Below are 24,716 nucleotides of genomic sequence, written 5' to 3' on the forward strand. Positions count from 1 at the left end.
CGTACTTATCAGGCCCGTCTCCTGTGAGAAAACAGCATTCGTGGGTCGATTTCTGGCAAACCCACGCAGGAAAACTTGCAGGAGTGTGTTTGAGAGAAAACGGGCGAACTGTGCTCGAAAAAGTCTGAGTTGTGTCACCTGCAGCGCTGGGGGAGGAGGTGACCGAGCCGCGGCACCTCCAGGTCATCCTGCTGACCTCATCGGGAGGCCGGTGCCCCGGGCAAGCTCCCACCGGCCCCGGAGCCGTCCTCACGGCTGTTGCGCAGAGACCTGCCCCTGGACCCAGTTACAGAACAAGTTTCCAGGGCAGGTTTTTCGGGGTCCAGGCGACCCAGCCTTGCAGAGTCCGCCCCCTTCGCCCAGGTCTCCGCTCCCGAGCGCACTCAGGACGCTCCGCGGCGCAGCTCTCAGCCCAAAGCCGCGCGTGGGAGTCTGTGCTGGTGGGTTCCCGGCGGAAGTGCAGGCATCTCTCCGGGCTGCGTAACGACTTTAACCCAGTGGGAGCGACCCTGCCACTCAGCGAGGCGGCGCAGGGCCCCCGGCTGAACAAACACCCGTCCGCGCACTGCGCGGTGAGCCTCGGCCCTCGCCGCCCAGGCGCTCTGGGCGCTCGCCCACTGAGGCCGCAGGACGGACTCTCCGGCTCGCCTGGAGGAGCAAACGCGCTAAAGAGACACGCCCCTCCTTCCGGGTGTCTCGCCGATTAAAAGGCGAACAGACAAACACAAGGACCTTGCAGAACGTCTACTCCATGCACAACCTCCCAATGCGCACCTTCTAGGGATGGGACCTTGCACCAGACTCTGGGTTGTGCTCACCCAACACAGCTGCTTACGTATGATCTCCAGCGCCCGGAGAAACGCCATCCTGCACCCCAGGAGCGCAGAGCGAGAACAGCCAAGGACCTGATTTTAAAGGGAGGGTAGAAGCAGCTCTTGCAAAATTCAGAGATAAAACCTCTTTAGTAAACAAGCTATCGTCTCAGGTGGGTGACAGCCGGCGTCCGTCTGGGTAGTCGCTTCTTGGTCTACAAAATGTTTATAAACCCGAAAAGCGGGAGGAAGGAATCGGGAAGAGGAGAAACTAGCACTGAAACAAGCCTAAGGACTCGTGGGGGGGAATATACTTCCAAGTCCCTATTGTGGGAAGAAGTAATCGGAGAGCGCCTTCTTGGGGTCGTTTGTTTAGCGAGTGGATAGAACCGCCGTGGCGGCCGAGGTGCTGGAGACGCGAAGGTAAAGGAGACACAGGCGCACTCCCGCTCCCCGAGCAGATTAGTGTCCACGGGGCAGGAAGTGCCCTCACAGCCCTAAAACAGAACCCACCCGGGAAGTTGGGGAAAGCGCCTGCTTCTGGCCGTCTCGCCACACGGAGAGGATGGAAAGCTGAAACACGAATCGAAATGGACATTTCTGATCTGCACAAGAAGCGACGGTGCTACTCTGCAGAAAGAGCTGGTCCGTGACCTTCTAGACACAGAATGTACACCGTAGCGCAGCCTAGGGGCCCGGGCTACAGAAAATGAAGTGGTCTGTTGGCGTGTGAACACAAAAACCACAAAGGCCCTGCGGTGGGGCCGCCCTGCCCTCAATATGTGGGCGACCCCTGGCTGTGTGAGCTGCTGAGCCCAGCAGAGAAGCTGCTTGTACTAGTTGGAAAGAATGTGCCTGGGCCTCATGGCCACGGATCGACATTGTAGGCGTTTCTCAAAACAAGAAAACAAAGCTGGCAATTTCTTCCTTGTCCCTTTAATGGCCTGTGAAGGTATTGGGGTAGATTCCTGAGACCTGTGTGGGTGTGCCGCCCCCTGGCATGTGGGATGGACTCTACGCACCCTCTCATCCAAGACGAACCCAGATGTAGCAAACAATCCCAGGGAATCGAAGGCGCTGCCGCAGCCAAAGAATCCCCCACATTTGGGTTTCTTCCTTCTGTCACCTAGCCTGGTTGTAGTGATAATAAGAAACAATCACTCCGGTAAATCAGGCGTAAAGCTGCCACAGGCGCACACTCTTTACATCCAGGCTGCTGAGTCATTCACCTTGATATTGTCTATTAGGAGGCAAAGTCGCACCCACGCCTGAAGCTGAGGTTCCAGTCAAACCAGTTGCCCTCGTCTCTCTCTTCTCCAAGTGGTTATATGATGTGGGCTCCCGACCATGCAGTTTGGAGAGACCCGAGTTAGACAGGTCTAGGCCAGGTCCAGTGGATTCAACCAGGTTCTATTTTAAGCCATTTTACATTCCCATCAATGTGAAATAAAGAATTAAAGCAACCGCATGCAGTAAGAAAATTCAAGTAAATATGCCAGTATATGTTATGTTAAACATAAAGTTCCTAGAAATAACCTAGATTGGAGCACTCCGAACTGTAAAGATCTCAGCTCTACCCCACATTGGTCTATAGCAGTGGTTCTCAACCTTGGCTGCACATTAGAACCACCTGAGAATCTTTTTAAACTCCTGATTTCTGGGCCTCATCCTCTGGAAATTCTGTTTTTGTTACTAATGTTGTGGCCCCACCCCATAACAAAGAAACAGTGCATTTTTAGTAACAATACCATCAGGTGTCTTTTTTTTTGAAATTGATAAATTGATTAAAATATAATATTAAAGTGAAAAGGGCCAAAGTAGCCCAAATTATCTTTAAAAAGGAAAGCAAAATTAGAGGACCTACTTTACCAAACACTAAAGACATAAATGTAGTATAATTAAGACAATGGTACATGGTCCATGGGCAGACAATGCCACTAAATAGAATGCAGACAGAGACCCCTACACTCTATGCCCTAACTTATGACCAAGGGAGCACTTCAGAAATAGTGATAATGAATAGTCTTTGCATAAACTGTGAATATAATGGGCGGGGGAATGCTCAAATGAGTATAGCCAGGGGAGAAAATTAAATTGACCCCTTTGACATTATCCACAAAGCCACTTCCAGATAGTCTGTGGATCTGAATGTAGAAGTTAAACAAATAGAAAGATAGACAGATAGATAAATAAATAAAACTTCTAGAAACAACACGGGAATATCTTCATGACTTCGAAGTAGGGAAATATTTTCTAGTATGTCTCAGGGTCTCCTTTCCATCTGGATCATCAAATCCTGCAGTCCTGAGAATTTCTCTTGTATTTTTAAAAATAAAACCCCCCTCTAGGTTTTCTCCTGTTTCCTTCTGGAACTGCCATTCATCAGAAGACATTGAGTCTCCTGAACTATTATCACCTTTCTTTACGCTTCTTTTTTCCTCCTTTGATGTGTTTCGAGGCTGTTGGGTAAGAGGGAGGAGAGACAGGGACCTGTACTCTCTGTGGGGACTGTTCTGAGCAGCAGCTTAGCATAAAGTAGAGCTCCAGACGTAGTCGGCAGGATTCGAACCTGCGCGGGGAAACCCCAATGGATTTCTAGTCCATCGCCTTAACCACTCGGCCACGACTACAGGTGCACGAGCACAGGAGCGAGAAAGATGTTCTCAAATTGTGACGGGGAAAACGATAGTGAGACGATAAGGTTTCTGTGTTGACAAGTGTTAGGAAGTTGAGTAAATTCCTCGGGTGAATAAGGTGTGTGGGGGGAGGTGACGCTCTCCGACATTAGGACCACTGGGCTGAGCGCACAGGTGCGCACTGTACCGGTATCTTTGTTCCGAGCGAAGTTCAGGTCAGTTCACCCGCCAGCGCCTGACCCCTCGCGGGTGAACTGGGCTCTGCTGTTTGCTGGACTCTCCGAAATGGAGCCGAATTCACTGAGCACCGAAGCGGAGTGAGGGTGGCCCTGGTTTCAGGCGGGGACGGGACCAACCCTTCTGCTAGGACTCGCAAGAGGCCAGGCCCTGGCTGAGCGGCACTGCGCTTTCTGGGCTCCAGGGAAGGACGTGCTCCCTCGGATTCAAGTGTCCAAGGAGGAGGGAGGGAGAGATGATGCTGAAAACCGGGCCTGGATCCCCTACCTGCATCCCCAGGCACCTGGGCTCACACCAACTGTATTCATCTGATTGCGTCTGGGAAAAAGCTTTGCAAATGTCAACCCGATTTCACTTTCCAGACGTGCTAAGAAGAAACTGGAAGGTATTGCCGGTCCGTGAGTTTCATTTCCTGTGAGACGCTAGCTGCTTTCTAAAAAAAAAAAAAAAAAAATAGATTGCCTGGTTTAATTCTGGACTCATTTTCTCCAAATGTAACCACAGAGCACAATCCTCACTCCCCCTTTCATGTCTGTAACTCACTGGTTCTTTCCTCAGAATTCCCAGATGGTGAACAGAAATAATTCAGAACAATATGGTTAGATGTGGACGCCAGGTTCTAGGATGCAAAGATAGGCCCCATTTCATGACCAATAAACTGTTAATGGGTGCGAGGCCAGAGTTAGTGAACATGCTGCATCTTGAGAAAGCCGAGATAATTGCTTGTACTTAATACATTATATTTAACCAGAAGTAACAAAGTTTTGCAGGGGGGATCCTAATGAAAAATAAAACAATTTCCTTGTGTCTATATCCAGAAAAGATGAACTGTTCTCTGACTGATAAGGAGAAGAAATATTGTCATGGGAAGTCAGAGCATATCACTCACCCTGTGATTCATAGATTCAGAGCATTTCTTATGTGCTTTTCCATTGGCAGTCTTGGGAAAATTCGAAACCATTTACTTTAAAAGATTTTCCAACATATTTTAAATCTTTATTTTCTGCCTGTTCCTGTAAGAATATTTTTTGGGCAGACCTCAATCATGAGAGTTCCTAAAAGATGTTTGTTTGTTTTTTAAAGTTGCAACTTTTTGTTATGAATATAAAAGACCATAAAATAGTGATTTACCAAAGTATGCATGCAAAGTAAATTTTAAGGTCAAATTAAGTGTCAGCAGATGAGGGGGTAGAGAAGCCTCATGGATTCTGCAAACCTCTAACTAGCATCAACTATCCAAGAACAAACCCAAGGCTCATGATTGTGAACGGCGTTGGAAAAGACAGTTGCCCGAGTCAAGGAAAAGTTGCTGAGGAAAAGTTCAACATCAAAGTCCTTGAATCTACATTTAGAGAATTAATTTCTCTTGTGCCAAGTAAAATAAATGTTTCTCTTTGGTTAGAAAAACTTGGGTGATGACGACTCACACTGGGTGAAGGGCAAAGTGGAGAAAACAAACTGTTTTTGCAGACAGTCGGTTCAGAGCTCGTGTTTTGTCCTGCAAGTTTCACGATTATTTTCTTTTCTGGGTGCGACGTGGACTTGAGAGGCCAGGCCGGAGACGTTCCGTTCAAGCACTGTCATTCCACTCTGGGATGAGAGGTTTGCCGCCCTGGGGTGAGGGGTGAGGGGTGAGGGGTGAGGGGTGTGGGTGAGGGGTATGGGGTGAGGGGTGTGGGTGTGGGGTGAGGGGGGCTTCCTGTCCGCGTTATTACGCTCTGGGATGTGAGGGTTTCCGGCCGAGCCTAGGACTCTATAGTGAGACGGGCTCTCGTTGACTTTTCCGGCCAGATAATTCTTGGTTGCAGAGGTTGTCTGTCCTGTGCATTGTAGACCTTTTAGCAGCACCTCCTCGTCTTCCCACCGGATGCCAGCACTGGCCTAAGGTCGAATACGGGTGGTAATGGGAGGAGGGTAAGGTTTGCTGAGTATCTTACAAGGCCAAAACACCCTCCGGATTTGAATCAATCAATCAGATAAATTGCGGTGAACAGAGCAAGAACAAAACATGTTGTCAGAAATGGGATTCGAACCGGAGGACTGGTTAATTGGAATCTCGAAGAGCAAAATGTCCACGTGTCAGAAGTGGGATTCGAACCCACGCCTCCATGCGGAGACCAGAACCCCCAGGGCCGGGAAGCAGAGCTTGAGTCTGGCGCCTTAGACCACTCGGCCATCCTGACACACAGGTGTGAGGGTCTCAAAATGCGAAATTATAGACTCGGACAGTCAACGGTCAACGCCCAGCTGCATCCTAGAAGAGGGTGGGGAATTATTTCTGGAATTTGTCCGACCTGGATGGACTCTGAACTCACCGAGAAACGGGAAGACAGGAGAGTAGGCGTGTCGGTGAGGACCTGGATAATGTCAACAGTCCCGAGACGGGGTGTTGGGCCCAGAGGGGAGGGCTCCTCGCCTCCCCTCCCTCAGCAGCCCCGGCCCAGGTCCCTTGGCCCGACCCCACCTGTGACTCGGACTCCAGGGTCACGGTGGTCTTTGTAACCCAATCCTGGTCCGGCAGGTCCAGCTCGATGCTGCTCCAGGATCAGGGGAGACTCTCAGTGAATAACTGGGCGACCCCTGATCTGGACGAGAGGGTCCTATCCCTTGTTCCCGACCCACCTCGACTGTGAGGTCCGACAGTCAAGGGTCCTTCAGAGGAGTTCCTGCCCCAGCCCGAGTCTCCCCGTGGACTCGCCAGAAACCATGGCGCTTCCCCCAGCTTCCTGACCAACAAGCCTGCGAGAGAGGATAAGTGAGGTTGGGTCTCCGTACCCCGCCTCTGCACGTTGTGGCTGCTGCTTTTTAGAGCTCCGACTTCAAACGGCCCCTGTACCTGGTGAACCGCGGCCGTTTTCTGGTGCCTTTGCCAGGACTCCGAGAGCAGAGCTCCTCTGGCTGGGCTCGACCAGGCGGGTGGAGAGGGAAGCGGGCCTGGTCCTCAGGCCCGACCCACCTCCCTCCTCCCTTCCCTCCCCCACCCCCAGCCCCGCTCCCGCCACTGCCCCATCCTAGCCAAACCCTCACAACTGAGGGGGATGGCGAGACTCTCAGCGCAGGAATTTTTTGTCCACAGCCCAGAAAATCGGAAAGGGGCTGGGGGTAGAATGTCACATTTTCTACAAAGCACCAAAAACCTGAAGAATTGCACAAATGATCTACTTTAAGGAGTGAGAGGGGTCGGTAGCTGTGGCTTCATAGCTCAGGGGTTAGAGCACTGGTCTCGTAAACCAGGGGTCGTGAGTTCGAATCTCACTGGAGCCTGTGGGCCTTGGTTTTTGTGGGCAATGTTTCCTTTGAAATGAATTCTCTAACAAAAGTAGGAAATTCTAAAGCTGACATTCTTCAAAACCATGTCACAAACTGCTGTGTCATCTGAAGCCAATGATATCTGACAACCAAGCACATTCACACTGCACAGCACCTTGTTTGAAATTTGACTGTAAATTGACACTCAAGATACTCACAGGCAACTCGGCTCCATCTAACTCAGCCAGAGCAGCGTCCTACTGCTGGCAATGTAGGGCTCTCGGTGTTTCCCGGAGTCTTCAGGGTTCTTTATGCGTCACGACCTCACCGACGCTGCTCTCTGCTCGCAATATACCCCCGTCCTTCTGGCGAAGTCCTACTGGTCATTCGAAGTCAGCTCGTGTTTCACTTCACCCCCAGTCTAGGTAAGAACACCATTTGTTCACCGATATGTTTTAGCCGATATTGCATGATATGCACCTTTTTCTTACTAAAATGACGCTTCATAGTAGGATCCAAACTTTTTTTATGACTGAATCACCACAAGCCAGTAGGAAGTCAAATATATGTGATGAATACGTTTTTTTGAAAAATGAGTGAAAGCTCCTGTCAGCACAGAACCGGCTCAGACTGGCCCTATCCTGTCTCTGACAAAACACTGAGTATTTTTCAGAGACAGAACCACACTGCAAGCCATGCAGCCAAAGGGTGTGCAGAGCAGAAAATAGTGCAAATTAAGCCCGTGTGCCACCAGAACCTGACCGCAGGAGGCGAGGGTGCGCTGTCCAGGAAGGCCTGGTGCTGAAACCCATTACATCTCGCGAGGAGCCCTGGATCGGAAAGGCAGGTATCAGCTTGTCTCCTTGACAGTCGATTTCAAAATAAAGCTGTCTTTTCAGAGCCAGGTGCCATAGCCGGCTGTTGTGCCCATCGGGCAGTGGACCTTGCTCGGTCACGCACATTTCCAGGCCTGCCTGCGCTCCACGGCAAGATGAGGCATCAGGAAGCTATTTAATCCGGGGTCATAAGAAAGCAGCCCCGGGAAACTAGAGCCGTCTCTGTAATGTTTACTGTGTTACTGTCTATAGTAGTTGCAGCGCATCCACTGACGTTCAGGAGTGTGATTTTTACTCCTATTGATAAAAAGCTGCCAACTCCAGGGTCTTGTGTTCAGCGATGTTAAAAAAAAAAAAAAAAAAAAGCAACACAGGATTTCCAGTTCCTCAGGTAAGGAGCTTGGAAATAGCCTGTCCATCCTGGACAGTGATAAAAACGCTGAACAGACGGAAAACATAATCCACTGTTGAAGCCATAAGAGAGGGGAGTCGCAGGGAAGCCCCGGCCCCCAGCCTGGAGACAGCGGGGCACGGTAGTCCTGGGCTTGCCCAAGCCGAGACCCCAGGCTCAGTTAGTCCCTTCGCTGTGCGGTTCTGCTCACGGACAGGGGTTACTCCGTAAACCAGGAGGCGCATGTCTCATGTGTGTGTGGTTGGGTAGCGGCAGAGTCCCCAGGTCAGAAACAAACAAGACAGCAAACCAACGCACACACGAAACTGACCTTCATGATGAGAGGCCCAGGGAGGAAGCGAGGACGTTGGGGAGGCATTTTGTCCAGAGGCAGACTCTCCGCCACGAGCCTCTAGAGCCCCAGACAGGTGGAGGGGGTGGGTGTGCGGGGTGGGGGGGGCACCGCCTTTCTCTGTGCGGTAAGGCGCGAGGGGTCACTGCTCTGGCCGTTTTCCCGCAGGAGATGCCGGACAGCCCGGCTCTGACTTCGAAGGCGGTTTTCCCCGGGGGCTCCGGAGGACTCGGGGGCTCGGGAGGATTCGGGGCTCCGGAGGGCTTGGGCGCTGGGAGCGCGGCAGGGCAGGGCGGCCCGGAGGCGAGGGCGGCGCGCTCCGTCTCTCGCTCCGGATCCCGGGGAAAGGTTGCTTCTCGGAGGTTTAGAGGAAGCATCTTCCGGGAGAGCTGACAGCGCCGCGGCCCAAACGTGTTGTATCCGCGGGGCCGGGCCGGCCCGGGGGGAGAAGGTGCAGGTGCAGGTGCCTGTGCGGGGCCGCGGATGGTGAGCGTCCCGCTCCGGTTCCCGAAGAACGAGGATCTGCGTGTCTCTGCGGCTCCGTAGAGCGCGCGCGGGTCGCGCGGGGAAAGCATGCTCCAGTGGCGCAATCGGTTAGCGCGCGGTACTTATACGGCGGTATATGTGCGGGTGATGCCGAGGTTGTGAGTTCGAGCCTCACCTGGAGCATGTTTTCTTCCCTCTGCGGTGTCAGGAACTCGTGTCGTTCTTATGCGTTTTTCCCTTCTCTCCAAAGAAAAAAGCTAAAAAGCGGTTTTTGTATTTTCCAGGGTGAGACCGCCGATAGTCACCGGGTTAAGGAGCATTTCTCGTCGTTTTCAAGCAGGAAGAAATCAAAACAGAGGCGGACAATGAAAATGATCCCCCGCGGTCCAGCTTCTCCAGCGGCAGACCTCACAGCGGTTGGGCTGTCAGCCTGCCTCCCGGGTTCCCCTTGTTTTCTTTAAACGATTCCTTGGCTCTTTGGGGCCTGAGCAAGGAAGCGGGGGAACTGGACCTTGCTCTCTGGGGTCGCGGGGTGCAGGGCCAGGCGGAAGCTGCCCCCAGGTGTGCTGGCTTCGAGGCCTCCGGGCGGCAGGGAGGATGCTGAGCGCCACCTGGGAAGTGTGAGCCAGCTCTGGGCGCGCTCCGCAGCCAGCTTCCCATCAACCAGCCTGGGAAACACCAGGCACAGGCAGCTGGCGGGCGTTTCTCCCTAATCTCATCAGAAAAGAAAGAAATGGCCTCGTCTGAGAACTCTGTGTGTCTGAAGTAGTCAGTGTTGTTCTGTCCTCACCCAGCCCCTCCCGGGTCTAACCCTGTCTCGAGTATTTCCCCCCACTTTGTCCCCTGATTTCCTCTCCTCTAAGGAGATGTACATTTGTATTATTTACTTTGATTACATCATCTCTCTGACTCTACCTTTACCGGGCTACACGTTATATTTTCCGGAACAAGGCCGAAAAAATCTGACTTTTTCTGATATGTGGCATCCAAAAGTGAACCTAAGATTAAAAAGACTATTTAAAAGTAATTGACAAGAAAAGCAGGAGCAGGCCAAGCCGAAATAGCTCAGTTGGGAGAGCGTTAGACTGAAGATCTAAAGGTCCCTGGTTCGATCCCGGGTTTCGGCAGAGTTATTGCTCCTTTTCGTGAGAGCTGATGAACATTCACAATTTAACTGTGTGAACGTGGAATACTGGCTTAAAAGTCATATTTCAATAGTATGGGGTTGAAGGGATAGAAGAAAATTTCTTTTTTTTTTTCTGATCATCAGATTATTTATTCACTTGATTCTTAGATTCACTTGTTGATAGATGCATATTTGTTGTTCATAATTTGTATCTTTACCTTTTTCTTCCTCTTCCTCTTCTTAAAGGATACCTTTCAGCATTTCATATAATCCTGGTTTGGTGGTGATGAACTCCTTTAGCTTTTCCTTATCTGTGAAGCTCTTTATCTGACCTTCCGTTCTGAATGATAGCTTTGCTGGATAAAGTAATCTTGGTTGTAGGTTCTTGGTATTCATCACTTTGAATATTTCTTGCCACTCCCTTCTGGCCTGCAAAGTTTCTGTTGAGAAATCAGCTGACAGTCGTATGGGTATTCCCTTGTAGGTAACTGCGTTTCTTTCTCTTGCTGCTTTTAAGATTCTCTCTTTATCTTTTGCTCTTGGCATTTTAATTATGATGTGTCTTGGTGTGGTCCTGTTTGGATTCCTTTTGTTTGGGGTTCTCCGCGCTTCTTGGACCTGTAAGTCCATTTCTTTCACCAGGTGGGGGAAGTTTTCTGTCATTATTTCTTCAAATAGGTTTTCAATATCTTGCTCTCTCTCATCTTCTGGCACCCCTATAATTCTGATGTTGGTACGCTTGAAGCTGTCCCAGAGGCTCCTTACACTATCCTCGCATTTTTGGATTCTTTTTTCATTTTGCTTTTCCGGTTGGATGTTCTTTGCTTCCTCGCATTTCAAATCATTGACTTGATTCTTGCGCTCCTCTGGTCTGCTGTCGGGTGTCTGTATAATATTCGTTATTTCAGTCCGTGTGTGCTTAATTTCTAGTTGGTTCCCCAATATAAGATCGAGGGTCTTATTAGTTTTCGTGTAGAGCTCATTAAGTTTATCGGCAGCTTCTAAACAGTTCTTGAGAGACCTTAAAAGTGTGGTTCTGAACTCTATTTCTTCCATTGACAATTTTGTCCTGTTTCTTTGTCTCCGCATTTTGTTATGCTTCCTTGGTGCACCCCCTAGTGGTCTTTGTTCGCAGTCTTATAGATAAATCTTGATTGTTGTAGCTAATTCCAGGGAGGGTTTGACCTCCAGGCCAAGTGGCTATGAGAATCAGCTGTGTCAGCAGTGAGAGAACTTCTGTCCTCTAGGGAGGTGCTAATCTAGCCTTTGCCTGAGGCTATCTGGCAAATGCCTCTGTGCAGGGCTTGGGCGGGGCGGGTCGCACAGGATCAACAGCGTGGGCCAGAGAGAGCAGTTATGGCGGCTCTCAGTCCTGTCCCCAGGGGCTCTGCCTCTCTGAGTCCCAGCACCCGCTGCAAAGCTCGGAGAGAAAGCTGCACTCGCTCTGACCGAAGCCAGACAGTCCCGCTTCTCCCGTTTGAGTCTGGGTCCCTAAAGACTCGCCCGGATCTGGAGCTCAGAGTCTGCGACTCCCTCCCGATTGAAAACAACAACCGCGCCCTCCGCCGCCAGCCCGCTCCGCGCACTCCGCACCTCAGAATTTGACTTCAGCACTGCGCCTCCTCTGAGTGTCCGTATGCGTTTCTCTTTCCTCCTAGTTGTAGGACTTCCACTCAGCCAGCGTTCCTGTGGTTCTGGGTGACGTCCCTTCCGTTTTTTGGTTTCACTTTTGAAGTAGTTGTTCAAAGCAGCAAACTCCGGCGTTAACCTATGCCGCCATCTTGGTTCTCCTCGGCAATTGTCGGCATACGGTTCTTAATATGTTTGCTCACCCTCTTGGCACTGTGTTCCAACCAAGGTCACCTCTCCGAGAAAGGCCGAATCCCCAAGTAGGGATTTGAGAAGAAAATTTCTTTATATTAGAGCGTAAACTTCTTTTTAGTGTTTTCATTTCATGGAAAGACAAGGGTGCCACCGTGTGGCCGGTTCGCTCAGTAGGTTAGCGCGCGGGGCTAATAACGCCAAGGTCCGGGGTTTGATCCCCGTAAGGGCCAGGAGCCCATTTTATTCTCTTCCAGTTTGAGCCAACACCCAAAGATCACTACAGTTAAGAACTGGAAGTTCAGAACTTCTCCCTCTAATTCTGTTTCTTTGTTATGGGGTGGGTCCACAACATTAGTAACAAAGAAACAGAATTTCTGGAGGATGAGGCCCAGAAATCAGGATTTTAAAAACATTCCCAGGTGATTCTAATGTGCAGCCAAGGTTGAGAACCACTGCTCTAATGAACATGAAGGCTGTTATTTTTTTTTTAATAAAATTAAAAAGTAATAGAATAGCGTTAGGAAGGGCTTATTGAAGAAAACTGAAGGAGTAGAATGGGAACGAGGTGAGTGAGAGAGAAGGGGAAATTAAGAGGTAGGAGAAGTTTCACTAGTCAACTGACCTTTGATAGAGGGGCGGAGGCAATTCAATAAAGAAAGAATAGTTCTTTCAACAACTGATATGGGGCAACTAGACATCCACAAGCTAAAAAATAAAAAGAAATGTATAAAATAGTTTACATACAGGCCTTACACATTGCAGTTTTTTACAAAACTAAATGTAGTCTCACCCTGTACTTATTAAACAAAGACGAGGCTCCTCTGAGAACAGGAGGACCCCGTGCAACTGCCCGAGTCGCATGCCCAGGGAGCCAGCTTAGGCAGCACTGTAGAGGGTGGTCACCCACGTTAGTCCCTGGGCCCTGCTTCACTCTTGGATAATTAGATTATCCTCACTGGAACCATCAGTGTAGGTGGGGGCGGGAAGGGGGGGTGAAGGGGAGGCTTCTGCCTTCGCAAATCCAAGTATTTTGGAGCTGTGGGCATTTCAAAATCTCAACTAAGCCATAGGGATACCATTTCTTCCGAAGAGGCAGAATGGAGTCTAAAACCAGCAGGAAGGGTGAACTCAGTGAAGAGAACTTTCCAGCATAACTGGGGGTTCCTCAGCCGCCCACACTTACTCCAACACTGTCATTGATTCTGGAAAGAACTGACGGCTTCCCTTTGTCCTGCTTGTTTTCTACAGCCCAAGATCCTGGGTGTGTCTCATGGCAGAGAAAAGTGAAGAGGGGAGAGCTGTGTGTAAAGAAGCCGCAGGCAGCCTTTGGTTTGGCTCCTGGATTATGCAGGTCCCTCTTCTCCATGATCCCCACAAACCTACCCTCACTGGCTGCCAATCCCGCGGGGTACTTCATTGTCACAAAGCTTCTTCCCCATCTGTGAGGCTTAACTGTGACTAAACTCCTTTCCCTTGGGATGAGTTGTGATGGCACTTTTCCTCCAGTGTTAAGTGCAGCAAATGTTGCTGGTCGCAGTTTCTGTGCTTGGTGGAATTGGGAAGCAATCTCTATGCACCTAACATACCTGGGACCTGGTCATCTGTCCCCAGAGGGCAATAACCGCTTGGTCTGGCTACACACAAAACCATTGCAGTGGGAGGGACACCACGGGATCCTGCACAAGACAGTGGTGGTGGTGGGGGGGAAGGGGCACGAATGCTCAACTCTAGTTTTTCTCAAGCCTGCTCATTACTTTTTAAGATGTCCTCCCAAGATAATGCTCCCCATCCCCATCCCCACAAATGATAGGAAAAGCACAGCAGGTTTTTCTTGGCAGGTGAGTGGCTCTGAAAAGAGCCTTTGGGTCAGGAGTGAGGCCGCGTGCCCGCGCGTCTACTTGGAGCTGGTGTACTTGGTGACGGCCTTGGTGCCCTCGGACACGGCGTGCTTGGCCAGCTCGCCGGGCAGCAGCAGGCGCACGGCCGTCTGGATCTCGCGCGACGTGATGGTCGAGCGCTTGTTGTAATGCGCCAGGCGCGACGCCTCGCCCGCGATGCGCTCGAAGATGTCGTTGACGAACGAGTTCATGATGCCCATGGCCTTGGACGAGATGCCGGTGTCTGGGTGCACCTGCTTGAGCACCTTGTACACGTACACCGAGTAGCTCTCCTTGCGGCTGCGCTTGCGCTTCTTGCCGTCTTTCTTCTGCGCCTTGGTCACCGCCTTCTTGGAGCCCTTCTTCGGGGCGGGCGCGGACTTGGCGGGCTCGGGCATGGTCGGGAGGAACCGCCGAAGAAGCCGGTAAACAACGGGAAGAGCGAGCGCGAGGCTGCGAGTGTCCTCCGGTTCGGGCTCCTTCCAGGCGGCGGGGAGGAAAGGCGTGTCCGACTGGTGGTGAGTCCCGGAAACGTCACCGGGATGTTGTCCACTGACAACGAGTGTGTTTCAGAACCAGGATCCCATTGGTTGAACAGAAAGGGCTGTAAGTTGCCGCCAATGGCACAGACTCACGTTCGCGCCGCGGCGCGACTATAAAGAGCGCAGCTGCGGGCGACTCAGCTCAGATCAAGGTCTGAGCGGAGGTTTCCTGTCTACCATGTCTGGACGCGGCAAGCAGGGCGGCAAGGCGCGCGCCAAGGCCAAGACGCGGTCCTCGCGGGCCGGGCTGCAGTTCCCCGTGGGCCGCGTGCACCGGCTGCTCCGCAAGGGCAACTACGCCGAGCGCGTCGGCGCGGGCGCGCCCGTGTACCTGGCGGCGGTGCTGGAGTACCTGACGGCCGAGATCCTGGAGCTGGCGGGCAACGCGGCGCGCGACAACAAGAAGACGCGCATCATCCCGCGCCACCTGCAGCTGGCCATCCGCAACGACGAGGAGCTCAACAAGCTGCTGGGCAAGGTGACCATCGCGCAGGGCGGCGTGCTGCCCAACATCCAGGCCGTGCTGCTGCCCAAGAAGACCGAGAGCCACCACAAGGCCAAGGGCAAGTGAGGAGCACGGCGCAACATCCAAAACCAAAGGCTCTTTTCAGAGCCACCCACGCTTTCACTAAAGAGCTTGCCGTTGCCATGTAGGAGCAGCTACTTGAGAATGTTCCCTTCCACCCACCAGGAGGCGTCACTGTAAACACCCTGCAGACGGGAAAGGAGCTCCAGTGAACACAAAGCTAGCGACAGTGTGGTCACTAAGGGATAGAGACTCTGCACCCGGTAATTAACGCATGAAAGCTGCAGGCCCTCGGGCTCAAACTAGGAGAAAACACGACGGAACACGCTGGGTGGGAGGTGACTAAATGCAAATAGAGTTAGTGGCCCGCAGGGCGATGAAACCACTCCTCTGTCTCTTGTTCGTGTGGTTTTGCATCTTAATGGCACACATCTTCGCTAACGCCCACCTCCTAGCCTAGGGGGACCTAGAGGGTTGTTAATAGGATAGCAACACTGCCCGCCCCGGGGTCGTCCCTTCCGCAGAGCTTCTCTGCGCGGGGCCCAGCGTGACTGGCACCGTCATCTTTCTGTCCACTTACTCGTTTGAGGACGTGTTTTCTTAACCCCTTTTACACAAGTCTCACTTCAAATGGTTAAACGTAGTGGAATGCTGCCTATGAACGTGGTAGGGACAGGCAAATGTCAATCGAGCTAGAATATCAAATGTGAAATGGAGTTCAACAGACATTTAGAAAAAGCCTACAGAACATTTTAAAATCTCTGAGTTTAAATAGAGAAATGAAGAAACTGACGGGAAATTCTCTTTCCTAAACCTGCATGAGACTGAAAAGTCACTTGGCCAATCCCACGTAGCGCGCGCTTTTTTCAAAAAGATCAAAGGGAAGCCAGTTTCCGGCGTCAAAATTTAAAAATTTTATTCCGCGAACAAGATATTTACATGAAATTCTGCGGAGCAAAGACAGGACATTGTAAAGAAAATGCGTACAGACCGAGCGACGAGAAAGGGTAGGAAACAGCCTCTGCTGAAGGGTGGGTGGGTGGAAGAAGTTAATTTCTGATCCAAACGCCCGGAGGCTCCGGGGATCAAAAAGCGGACGCGGCTTCCAATCACGTCACTGCCGGCCTTGATGGGCAGGCGCCTCCTCCAATCACAGCGGCACTTGCCTTATATATACCGGTTGCGAGCCCGCGCTGCCATTCCTTCAGCAGTTCTCTGCTTGTTTGTGTTGGAAATGGCTCGGACCAAGCAGACGGCGCGCAAGTCGACGGGCGGGAAGGCGCCCCGCAAGCAGCTGGCCACCAAGGCCGCCCGCAAGAGCGCGCCGGCCACGGGCGGCGTGAAGAAGCCGCACCGCTACCGGCCCGGCACCGTGGCCCTGCGCGAGATCCGCCGCTACCAGAAGTCCACGGAGCTGCTGATCCGCAAGCTGCCCTTCCAGCGCCTGGTGCGCGAGATCGCGCAGGACTTCAAGACCGACCTGCGCTTCCAGAGCTCGGCCGTCATGGCGCTGCAGGAGGCGTGCGAGGCCTACCTGGTGGGGCTGTTCGAGGACACCAACCTGTGCGCCATCCACGCCAAGCGCGTCACCATCATGCCCAAGGACATCCAGCTCGCGCGCCGCATCCGCGGCGAGAGGGCGTGAGCTCTTGGCGGGCGGCAACCTGGAACCCAAAGGCTCTTTTCAGAGCCACTTCCAGCCTCACTGACAGTGGCTGTTGCACTCCTGGTTTACGCGTTAAAAACGCAAGCCCGGCGCACAATTTATGGAAATAAGGCTCCCTCCAGAACGATGGGTATCATTTTCCTCAGCCAATTGGGTGTCAAGATTGGCAAGGCCTCACGTTCAGTGTTCACAGTATAGTAGCTATTTAGGGAAACTAAGTTTCTTAACCAACTGTTGCTTTAAACACCAGCACTTTCAAAGGCAACTATGTATCTGCGTAGATAAAGACACCGCTTGGACCCTTGTTATCCGCGAGGAAAGAGCTAAAGTGAAGGAGCCTGTCCACAGGGGAGGAATTAAGCCCATCCCGTAACAAGGGGCTCAGCGCATAGATCTTGGCACCTCCCGTACCCACGTCTGATAGTCACAAACATGCTAATTACGTCTGGGAGTCGAACCTGAAAATACCTCTCAGGATCTGGACAGGCAATTTATGCTCCCTCTCTAGCTCTACTAGAAGTTTCTCTTCCAAAGGCCCTCAACTATTGGAGGATAAGGCCATGCAGGTTCCTTTCAACAAGTCTGGGAAGGAAAGGAGAAGATGGGATTCAGCCTCCAAAGGCTGTAGGAAAACAAAGTTGAATTAGGGTTAATCTGGTTTTCACTTACCTAAGTGGCCTAAAAGAGGGTTTGGAGGAATGACAGCTCTGTGTTAGAAACTTTGAGTGTAGTGGTTTATTATTCACTCTGAAGGAAAAAAAAAATCTTATTTTAAAAATGGATACAGCTTAGTGGCTAGCAATTATAGGAATAACTTTTAAACATCACCTGTAATCAGATAATGCAAATCAAAACCTTGAAATATTGCCTAATACCCAGTAAATGATCAAAATCAGAAGTTGGGTTTGCCAAGTGTTGCAGGAGAAGTAGAGAAACGTGGTTTACTGATGGTGGGGGCTGGGTGCAAAATGTGAAGAGATTAAAATAAAAGGATTTGGGAGTCATTAGTAAATAAAAGTATTTAAAGAAAAGGAATGCCTACAGATCCCTCCTGGCTCTTTCCTACCTCTTTTAACCTTTAATTTAGTGCCAGTATCCAGTTTCGAATCAGTTGTGTGCACACAGCACAAGCCCTGGGTCTGGCGATGCTAATTCTGTGCTGGAATTCCTGTACTTTCTTTCAATTTCTAATTCCTTTTGCCCTCGGCCCAGAAGTTGCTTCTTACGGATCTGACTCCTCCCTATGTTCCCCTCGTGTCCTGTGTCTACTCTTCCTGCTACATGTGCTTTAGTGTTCCTCCCCCTTAGACTGAGCTCCTTTAGAACAAGCAGTGTCTCACTGACATTCTTAACTGGTGGGACCTAAGGGTGAAGGACATTATTTGTTGAAAGTATAAATGCGTTATAATTTACAAAAACGACAAACAGAAGAAATAGTCGTTGGGCCTGCATTTCTTGAAATGGCAAACTGGGAAGTGGCCTAAACGTTCCAATCTTTTCCAAGGCCTAGACCAACAGGATCTCACCATGCTGGTATAGACATGAGAAACACACCACAATGTCTGACCTCTCTATTCTCAAAACAGCCTCAGTTTTATTCAGAGAAGTTGGTTCCTATTTTTCAAACTGTAGGTCTCCACCATCACTGCTCTTGGAATCCACTTCTTAGCATCTAGTGGTCATTGCTATTGTAACCGGACACTCAATGGGTCCTTACTGCCTGTCACTGCTTCAGCCAGTTCAGCAGAGACAGGGCAGAATCATATCTGAGCATTTATTCCAATACTGCCGACAGCAGGGAGAGCAGCAGGTCACTCACAAATATCTGCTCTGCACCCCACCATAAGCCAGCTGCATATATTGGGTAGGACAAAGATTACATGGGAAGTAAACAAAAGGGCATGGCAAATGGGCAGTGTACAGGTAATGCAGGCTGGAGATTTGCAAAGGCCTGCAAGTATAAAAAGGCTGGGGGTCTTCAAAGGGATGGCAGTTCTGGTGTCTGCAACAAGGTTGTTAATCTTTCCATAAGAATAGGCAGCTCCCTGGTGGGGAGGACAGGCTGCATTTCCAGGCGAGCTCCCAGGTTCCACGTGCAACCCCCAGCCAGGATAGACTGTGCCTTTAATCAGAACAAAACAATCACGGTTAACAGAGCAGGGTTAATATTTCTTACAATTATAGCTGGTCCCCAACATTGTACTTCTGCCCCCTAGCACTATGATATGTGCACATCTAGCATGCCTGTGGTAATACATATACTGCCAAGTAGTCTTATAAATTAGTGAGGTGCTTTTACAAATTCAAGACAATTACTTATTAAAGGTTCCAGATTTGCCACCTTCCTGCTGACTCACAATGGGTGTCTATGGAAACCACCCCTATTAATGTCCCCTCAAGAGATGCTCGGATTTGCTGACACCTGTCACAAGCTAATTTCCAGTATGGACCTGGGTGAACATCTTGGGATGATAGTCAGCATGGCGTTGAAATTCTAGCCCGTCAAGAACACAACTATTAAGTCAACGTGTCTGGGTTGCAAAAGCTGCCGAGAGCCAATTCTGAAATGTGGCCAGGCTGAGGCAAGGACGGCACCTTGTGTTGGGTAACAAATTACACTGAATGGGTAAGAGGTGAAAGTGATTGGAAATGCAACTAAGTCGTGCTACCCTTCCGGTGACTACAGGAGGAGCTCTGAAAAGACCCTTTGTTCACTTGTTTTCAAACGTGGTCTTTATTTGGCCTTGTGGTGGCTCTCGGTCTTCTTGGGCAGCAGCACGGCCTGGATGTTGGGCAGCACGCCGCCCTGCGCGATGGTCACCTTGCCCAGCAGCTTGTTGAGCTCCTCGTCGTTGCGGATGGCCAGCTGCAGGTGGCGCGGGATGATGCGCGTCTTCTTGTTGTCGCGCGCCGCGTTGCCCGCCAGCTCCAGGATCTCGGCCGTCAGGTACTCCAGCACCGCCGCCAGGTACACGGGCGCGCCCGCGCCGACGCGCTCGGCGTAGTTGCCCTTGCGGAGCAGCCGGTGCACGCGGCCCACGGGGAACTGCAGCCCGGCCCGCGAGGACCGCGTCTTGGCCTTGGCGCGCGCCTTGCCGCCCTGCTTGCCGCGGCCGGACATTCTGGCTACAAACTTCACTGCAAGGGGCTGCAAAAGTGAAAGTGCGCGGGCGGCACTTTTTATAAACGTTTGTGGCGCGAAGAAGCAGGTGTGTCATTGGTTCAGGTTTCAGCTTCTTCTAAACCAGTGAACGTGCACGTTTGGGATTCTGGCGCTCTGATTGGGCAGAGCTAAGTTTTCAAGGTTGCTCTCGGAGCCAACACAGGGCTCTGGTTTATCACCTTATTTGCATGCGAGGTTCTATATAAACAGGACACAGCGCGTTCAGCTCTCACTTTTCCTCTCACCAACCACCTCCGCTGAGCTCCCGACCATGCCCGAGCCCGCCAAGTCCGCGCCCGCCCCGAAGAAGGGCTCCAAGAAGGCGGTGACCAAGGCGCAGAAGAAAGACGGCAAGAAGCGCAAGCGCAGCCGCAAGGAGAGCTACTCGGTGTACGTGTACAAGGTGCTCAAGCAGGTGCACCCCGACACCGGCATCTCGTCCAAGGCCATGGGCATCATGAACTCGTTCGTCAACGACATCTTCGAGCGCATCGCGGGCGAGGCGTCGCGCCTGGCGCATTACAACAAGCGCTCGACCATCACGTCCCGGGAGATCCAGACGGCCGTGCGCCTGCTGCTGCCCGGCGAGCTGGCCAAGCACGCCGTGTCCGAGGGCACCAAGGCCGTCACCAAGTACACCAGCTCCAAGTAGACGCGCGAGCACGCGGCCTCACTCCTGACCCAAAGGCTCTTTTCAGAGCCACTCCGTCTTCTAAAAAGAACTGTGACTCACTCTTGATACCGGGTAAGTGTTATTCGCGGTAAAGCAGTTGGCGGGGGTTCTTTCCGCGGTCTAGTTGTGAACTTTCACTGCGATGCAGCGCATGCTGAGGCCACCTATACATTTTGAGATTGATTTATGTCGAGAAGTATCCGGTTCTTAGACAAGCTCTGTAAAGAAAAACAAAATGCTCATCGTAAAAACAATCCAATCACACTTAACCGTGTTAACCGCTAAAGGCTTCTGTGTAAGGTTTGAATGTCCTATTCCTGCCGTGTGTGCCTGGTAATGTGGCATTTCGCACCCACTGAAGGTTCCGGCTATTTCCCTTTAGCGGGTGGACGACGCTAGTACTCTTCCCCTGTGCGCTGGTTTCCTAAGAAGTTAGAAAGCCAAAAGGGAGAAAGATATCTCACGCATCGGCCAGGTCAAAGTGGGCAGCGGTAACAGCCAATCCAGATGTACAGGAAGTTTGGAAGGAACGACCTCCCCGTGCAATTCTATTATTGCTTAAATACGATTCTGGGTTCATTGCAGAACTGTGGGCCTTGAGGCTTTGTGAGAGGAACCGCCATTTTACCCACTTCCTCAGTTCTCTGAGTGAAATTACTCTTCCTGTCAAATCAAATCCATGTTTTTTCTCTGCTTCACTTGCATGTACTCTTTCTCTACTAATAGGAAGAAAATTTTAAAGATTGGGAAGTAGAGCAGAAAAAAGAACAAGGGGAGCAGTGGGCCATTCCCTGCCCCCAACCCAGGATGTCAATCCACCTCTCCATTGTAAGCCCTTGAGGACAGCATAGGTGTTTAGAACGTGTGGTCTTCCCCAGGATCCTCATGGAATGACTTCCACACTGACTGTATTTGCTGAAGCGTTCTGACAATGCCCTGTACGCAATTACGGGCCCCCTGGTGATTCAGTTCACTCCCAGGTGTTTACATGAGAGTATTCTGCACACTTGGCAGTGAGATCTGTGAGAACTGAGCAATGCTATTTTGAATGGCAAAATACTAGAAGCAACCACATGTTAATGGCCAATATGTCTATTTGGGTGCATTCACACAGTGGGATAGCATATCGCACAGAAAAGGATTGAAATACACAGCACTTCAATGAATTTTAGAAACAAATCTCAGAAGGTTGATATATATGTGGTACCTTTTTATAAAGCTTGAAAATAAAGCCAAATTTCTCTTTTTAAAAAAATGTATCTTATTGATTCTTCACAGAGAGGAAGGGAAAGGGATAGAGAGTCAGAAACACCAATCACCTGCCTCCTGCACACTCCCCACTGGGAATGTGCCCACAACCAAGGTACATGCCCTTGACCGGAATCGAACCTAGGACCCTTGAGTCCGCAGGCCGACGCTCTATCCACTGAGCCAAACCGGTTAGGGAAAGACCAACTTTCTCTTGAAGCACATGTGTGTGATTTAAAAAAAATTTTTTTAAGAATTTTAAGAGGTAGTTTCATAAGTAAATGTTTTTAAATAGCAGGCAGTGCCTACCTCTGATCCACGCAGGGCAAGGGAATGAATGAGGAAAAGCTCTGAGGTAGAAATAGAAGCTGTATACAAGTTCCAAGAATCATCTATGTAATCATAAGGAAATCCTGTGAGGACCCCACGCCTACTGGTACATCTCTCGACTGTATGACTTTCTCTTCGAGAGTAGAAGAAAAAGACCGACAGGCCACTGGAAGAACATGTAGATTCAGAAAACGCAAGATTTTAGCTCAGTCAGCCGCCCGTCTTCTCCAGCTGTTACTCAGCTTCTCATAGAACCTACGAGAGCCCTCTGCAGGGCCATGCATGTGTCTGTACGCACGTGTGTGTATTTAGTCTATACTGTTATGTACTGTGTAACTACAGTGGAGCCTTGACTTACGAGTGTCCCGACTAACGAGTTTTTTGAGATACCAGCTGTCTCTCGGCCAATTTTTTGTATTGAGTTGAGAAAGTAATTTGAGTTAACGAGCTCAGTCTCGGAGCGAATTAAACTCGTAAGACAAGGCCCCACTGTATATGTGTGTCTACCCTTCCCTCAATTCTGTTATAAGAGAAATCACACTTTTTAAAAAAAAAAGTATCTTCTCTCCTTCCACATCGCAAGATATTTGTGGATAGTAAGTTCCCTATACATTTGGGGTTTTTAAATCACTACTTTTCAAAGCACAGGTGCCTTTGATTTTGCCTTTAGTGCACAGATGCAGAAAATAAACAGCCAATTCTGATATTGTCTTGTCTTGTAGAATGAGGGAATCCGAAGATAATATCCAGGAGAGAAAATGGGAACAGAATTTAGAGGCATTAAGATACCTAAACACTTACGTCCCGGCCTGGAGAATGTGAATATGTCAGAGTCGCCGAAGGAAGAACGCAGGAGGCCGAAGTGGTACGGGCTGATAAGTGGATTAGGTCATACGGATACCAGATGGGCTGAGTCCCAAAATGGTGCCAGCACCCAGGGATGGAGGGTCAGGTTTTAAAGGACTCAGCGGCTTCCTCTGGGCGGAAAACTGTCTGGGAGGACCTGGATCCTAGGAAGGGCTGGAGGGGAAGAATAAAGGTCTTAGCAAGTGGACTGTGGTCTGAGCGAAAGGGAACGTAGGTTGTGAAGTGGCCTAAAGGTCAGTTCGCAGGGGAGGGAGTATCGATTCAATTATTTGATCAGACCTAACGTATAAATGTGTGTTTTGTGTCAGGGACTGCTTGAGTGACCTGGAATTGTCAGCAGAGAAGACGATGTCTAGAAGAACATGGAGGACGGTGGCTAAAGTCAGCAGGAAGGAGATGAACATGCAGAGGGCACTTTGGCCCATCTAGACAAGATTCACACAGCGGGGCCCTCACACACCAGCACTTATGTCACTTTACTGGTTTTCATTGGAATTTATAGCTGGCAGCTTCAATAATTCACATGATTTGCTCCAAATAATTTTTGTCAATATTTTTTACTTAAAGAATAATTTCTAGAACAGAGAGAAAGAGATTGAAGCATAGAAACAGATGAGAAAAATCTGAGTCTAAAGGATGGTTTTTCCTGAGTTTTATCACCTGAGTAGACTGATGCCTGCTAGCTGGGTGTTGTGGATACTTCAATGAGCCTGTGAATCTCTCTTTTTCTTTAATCTTCACTCAAGGATATGTTTATTGATTTTTTTTTGAGAGAGAGAGAGAGGGAGAAAGAGAGAGGGGGGGGGGAGGGAGGTAGAGAGAGAACAACACTCCAAAAGAGCCACCCAGCCAGCCAGGGTGAGCCTGTGATTGCTGGAAGCCGGTCCACCCTTGCTGCTTGACACAGTCGCTGCAGGGAAGAAACATCTGCACAGCCTATGTTTCAAGGGACCTGGTGTATATGTCATATGTTTGTTCCCCCTCTTAGTGCTATGTGTTTTAACCAGGACCCACCTCCCTGAGAAAAGTTGTTTCCCCAGGTGGGGATTTTCCCCTGGTGTTAGGGATTAACAGGACTAAGGAAGGGAATAAATCAGTAAAACCCCTTAACTAAGTGCCAGGTGGGTAGTTAATCACCTTAACTACGAACAATCACGCTTAAGCTACATAATCTTTACTTAGGATAATCTCCTTCAGTTACTTCCTTGTAGCTTAACAGAACAGTAGAGTAGGGACCTTGGAATGGAGATAACCCCTTTGGAATAGAATGGATAGGATTAAAATCAACCGAACTAGATGGAGATAGGATTTTTGGCAAAGGTCAGATAAGAAACTATGGACATGAAACAAGGAACTGTAGGAGGTTAAGGGAGGACCCAAAACATACCATGATGTGACTATAGAGGCATGCTTATAGGATCAAATGGTATAAATACAGATGTAATGAGAGAATAAAGAGAGAACCTGGCTATGCTGATCACCTGAACGCTGTCTCCGTGTCATTCCTTTTGCGATGACTCCGTCTACGCCTTTGGAACCCCTGGACCTGCTGGGGCTGGACCCCAACATGTGATTCTTCAGCAAAATGGAGACAATAACAAGGCCCCAGTTTTTTTAGGACTTTATAAGATGGCGTACACTGCGGATGAAAGGGGCCACCTGCTAGCCTGACTAGCTCAGGGGAGGGCTGTGTGGTGGCCTTGCAAACGCGAGAGACCTAAAGTCACCACAAAGGATGGTCTGAAGTGAAAGCGTTCTAACTAAAAGCAGTTTATGGCAGGTAGTCCTAGGCTAGCTCCTTCCCTGACAAGAGTCTGTCTTTACCATAACTAAGCCTGTCTGTTGTCCTTCCCATCCAACATCCTTTTTTCTGAA

The 24,716-nt window shown here is 50.3% G+C and overlaps 5 protein-coding genes and 5 non-coding genes across 10 annotated transcripts; 6 read left to right on the plus strand and 4 right to left on the minus strand.

The window, feature by feature from the left end:
* Positions 1–3,360: 3,360 nt before the first annotated feature.
* Positions 3,361–3,442, minus strand: TRNAS-AGA (transfer RNA serine (anticodon AGA)). The gene has a single exon. It is a non-coding gene; the product is annotated as a tRNA-Ser (tRNA).
* A 2,320-nt stretch (positions 3,443–5,762) lies between these two features.
* Positions 5,763–5,868, minus strand: TRNAL-CAA (transfer RNA leucine (anticodon CAA)). The gene is made up of 2 exons: positions 5,831–5,868; positions 5,763–5,808 (listed from the first exon to the last, which is right to left on the minus strand). It is a non-coding gene; the product is annotated as a tRNA-Leu (tRNA).
* A 1,008-nt stretch (positions 5,869–6,876) lies between these two features.
* Positions 6,877–6,949, plus strand: TRNAT-CGU (transfer RNA threonine (anticodon CGU)). The gene has a single exon. It is a non-coding gene; the product is annotated as a tRNA-Thr (tRNA).
* A 2,139-nt stretch (positions 6,950–9,088) lies between these two features.
* TRNAI-UAU (transfer RNA isoleucine (anticodon UAU)) lies at positions 9,089–9,182 on the plus strand. Its single transcript has 2 exons — positions 9,089–9,126; positions 9,147–9,182. It is a non-coding gene; the product is annotated as a tRNA-Ile (tRNA).
* Positions 9,183–10,053: 871 nt separating this feature from the next.
* Positions 10,054–10,126, plus strand: TRNAF-GAA (transfer RNA phenylalanine (anticodon GAA)). The gene has a single exon. It is a non-coding gene; the product is annotated as a tRNA-Phe (tRNA).
* A 3,660-nt stretch (positions 10,127–13,786) lies between these two features.
* Positions 13,787–14,362, minus strand: LOC132220860 (histone H2B type 1-C/E/F/G/I). Its single transcript, XM_059674515.1, has one exon. It carries the CDS (start codon positions 14,222–14,224, stop codon positions 13,844–13,846), a length of 381 nt encoding a protein of 126 aa, XP_059530498.1. The 5' UTR covers positions 14,225–14,362; the 3' UTR covers positions 13,787–13,843.
* A 168-nt stretch (positions 14,363–14,530) lies between these two features.
* LOC132220839 (histone H2A type 1) lies at positions 14,531–15,577 on the plus strand. Its single transcript, XM_059674492.1, has one exon. It carries the CDS (start codon positions 14,547–14,549, stop codon positions 14,937–14,939), a length of 393 nt encoding a protein of 130 aa, XP_059530475.1. The 5' UTR covers positions 14,531–14,546; the 3' UTR covers positions 14,940–15,577.
* Positions 15,578–15,907: 330 nt separating this feature from the next.
* LOC132220833 (histone H3.1-like) lies at positions 15,908–17,837 on the plus strand. Its single transcript, XM_059674478.1, has one exon. The coding sequence runs from the start codon at positions 16,024–16,026 to the stop codon at positions 16,537–16,539; it is 516 nt and encodes a 171-aa protein (XP_059530461.1). The 5' UTR covers positions 15,908–16,023; the 3' UTR covers positions 16,540–17,837.
* A 1,432-nt stretch (positions 17,838–19,269) lies between these two features.
* Positions 19,270–19,719, minus strand: LOC132220847 (histone H2A type 1-H). The gene has a single exon (XM_059674500.1). The coding sequence runs from the start codon at positions 19,679–19,681 to the stop codon at positions 19,295–19,297; it is 387 nt and encodes a 128-aa protein (XP_059530483.1). The 5' UTR covers positions 19,682–19,719; the 3' UTR covers positions 19,270–19,294.
* Positions 19,720–19,945: 226 nt separating this feature from the next.
* On the plus strand, positions 19,946–23,627 carry LOC132220850 (histone H2B type 1-C/E/F/G/I). Its single transcript, XM_059674504.1, has 2 exons — positions 19,946–20,468; positions 22,697–23,627. Exon 1 carries the CDS (start codon positions 19,995–19,997, stop codon positions 20,373–20,375), a length of 381 nt encoding a protein of 126 aa, XP_059530487.1. The 5' UTR covers positions 19,946–19,994; the 3' UTR covers positions 20,376–20,468; positions 22,697–23,627.
* The last annotated feature ends 1,089 nt before the right edge of the window (positions 23,628–24,716 follow it).

Source organism: Myotis daubentonii, chromosome 18 (genome assembly GCF_963259705.1).
Source record: "Myotis daubentonii chromosome 18, mMyoDau2.1, whole genome shotgun sequence".
NCBI classification, from domain to species: Eukaryota; Metazoa; Chordata; class Mammalia; order Chiroptera; family Vespertilionidae; genus Myotis; species Myotis daubentonii.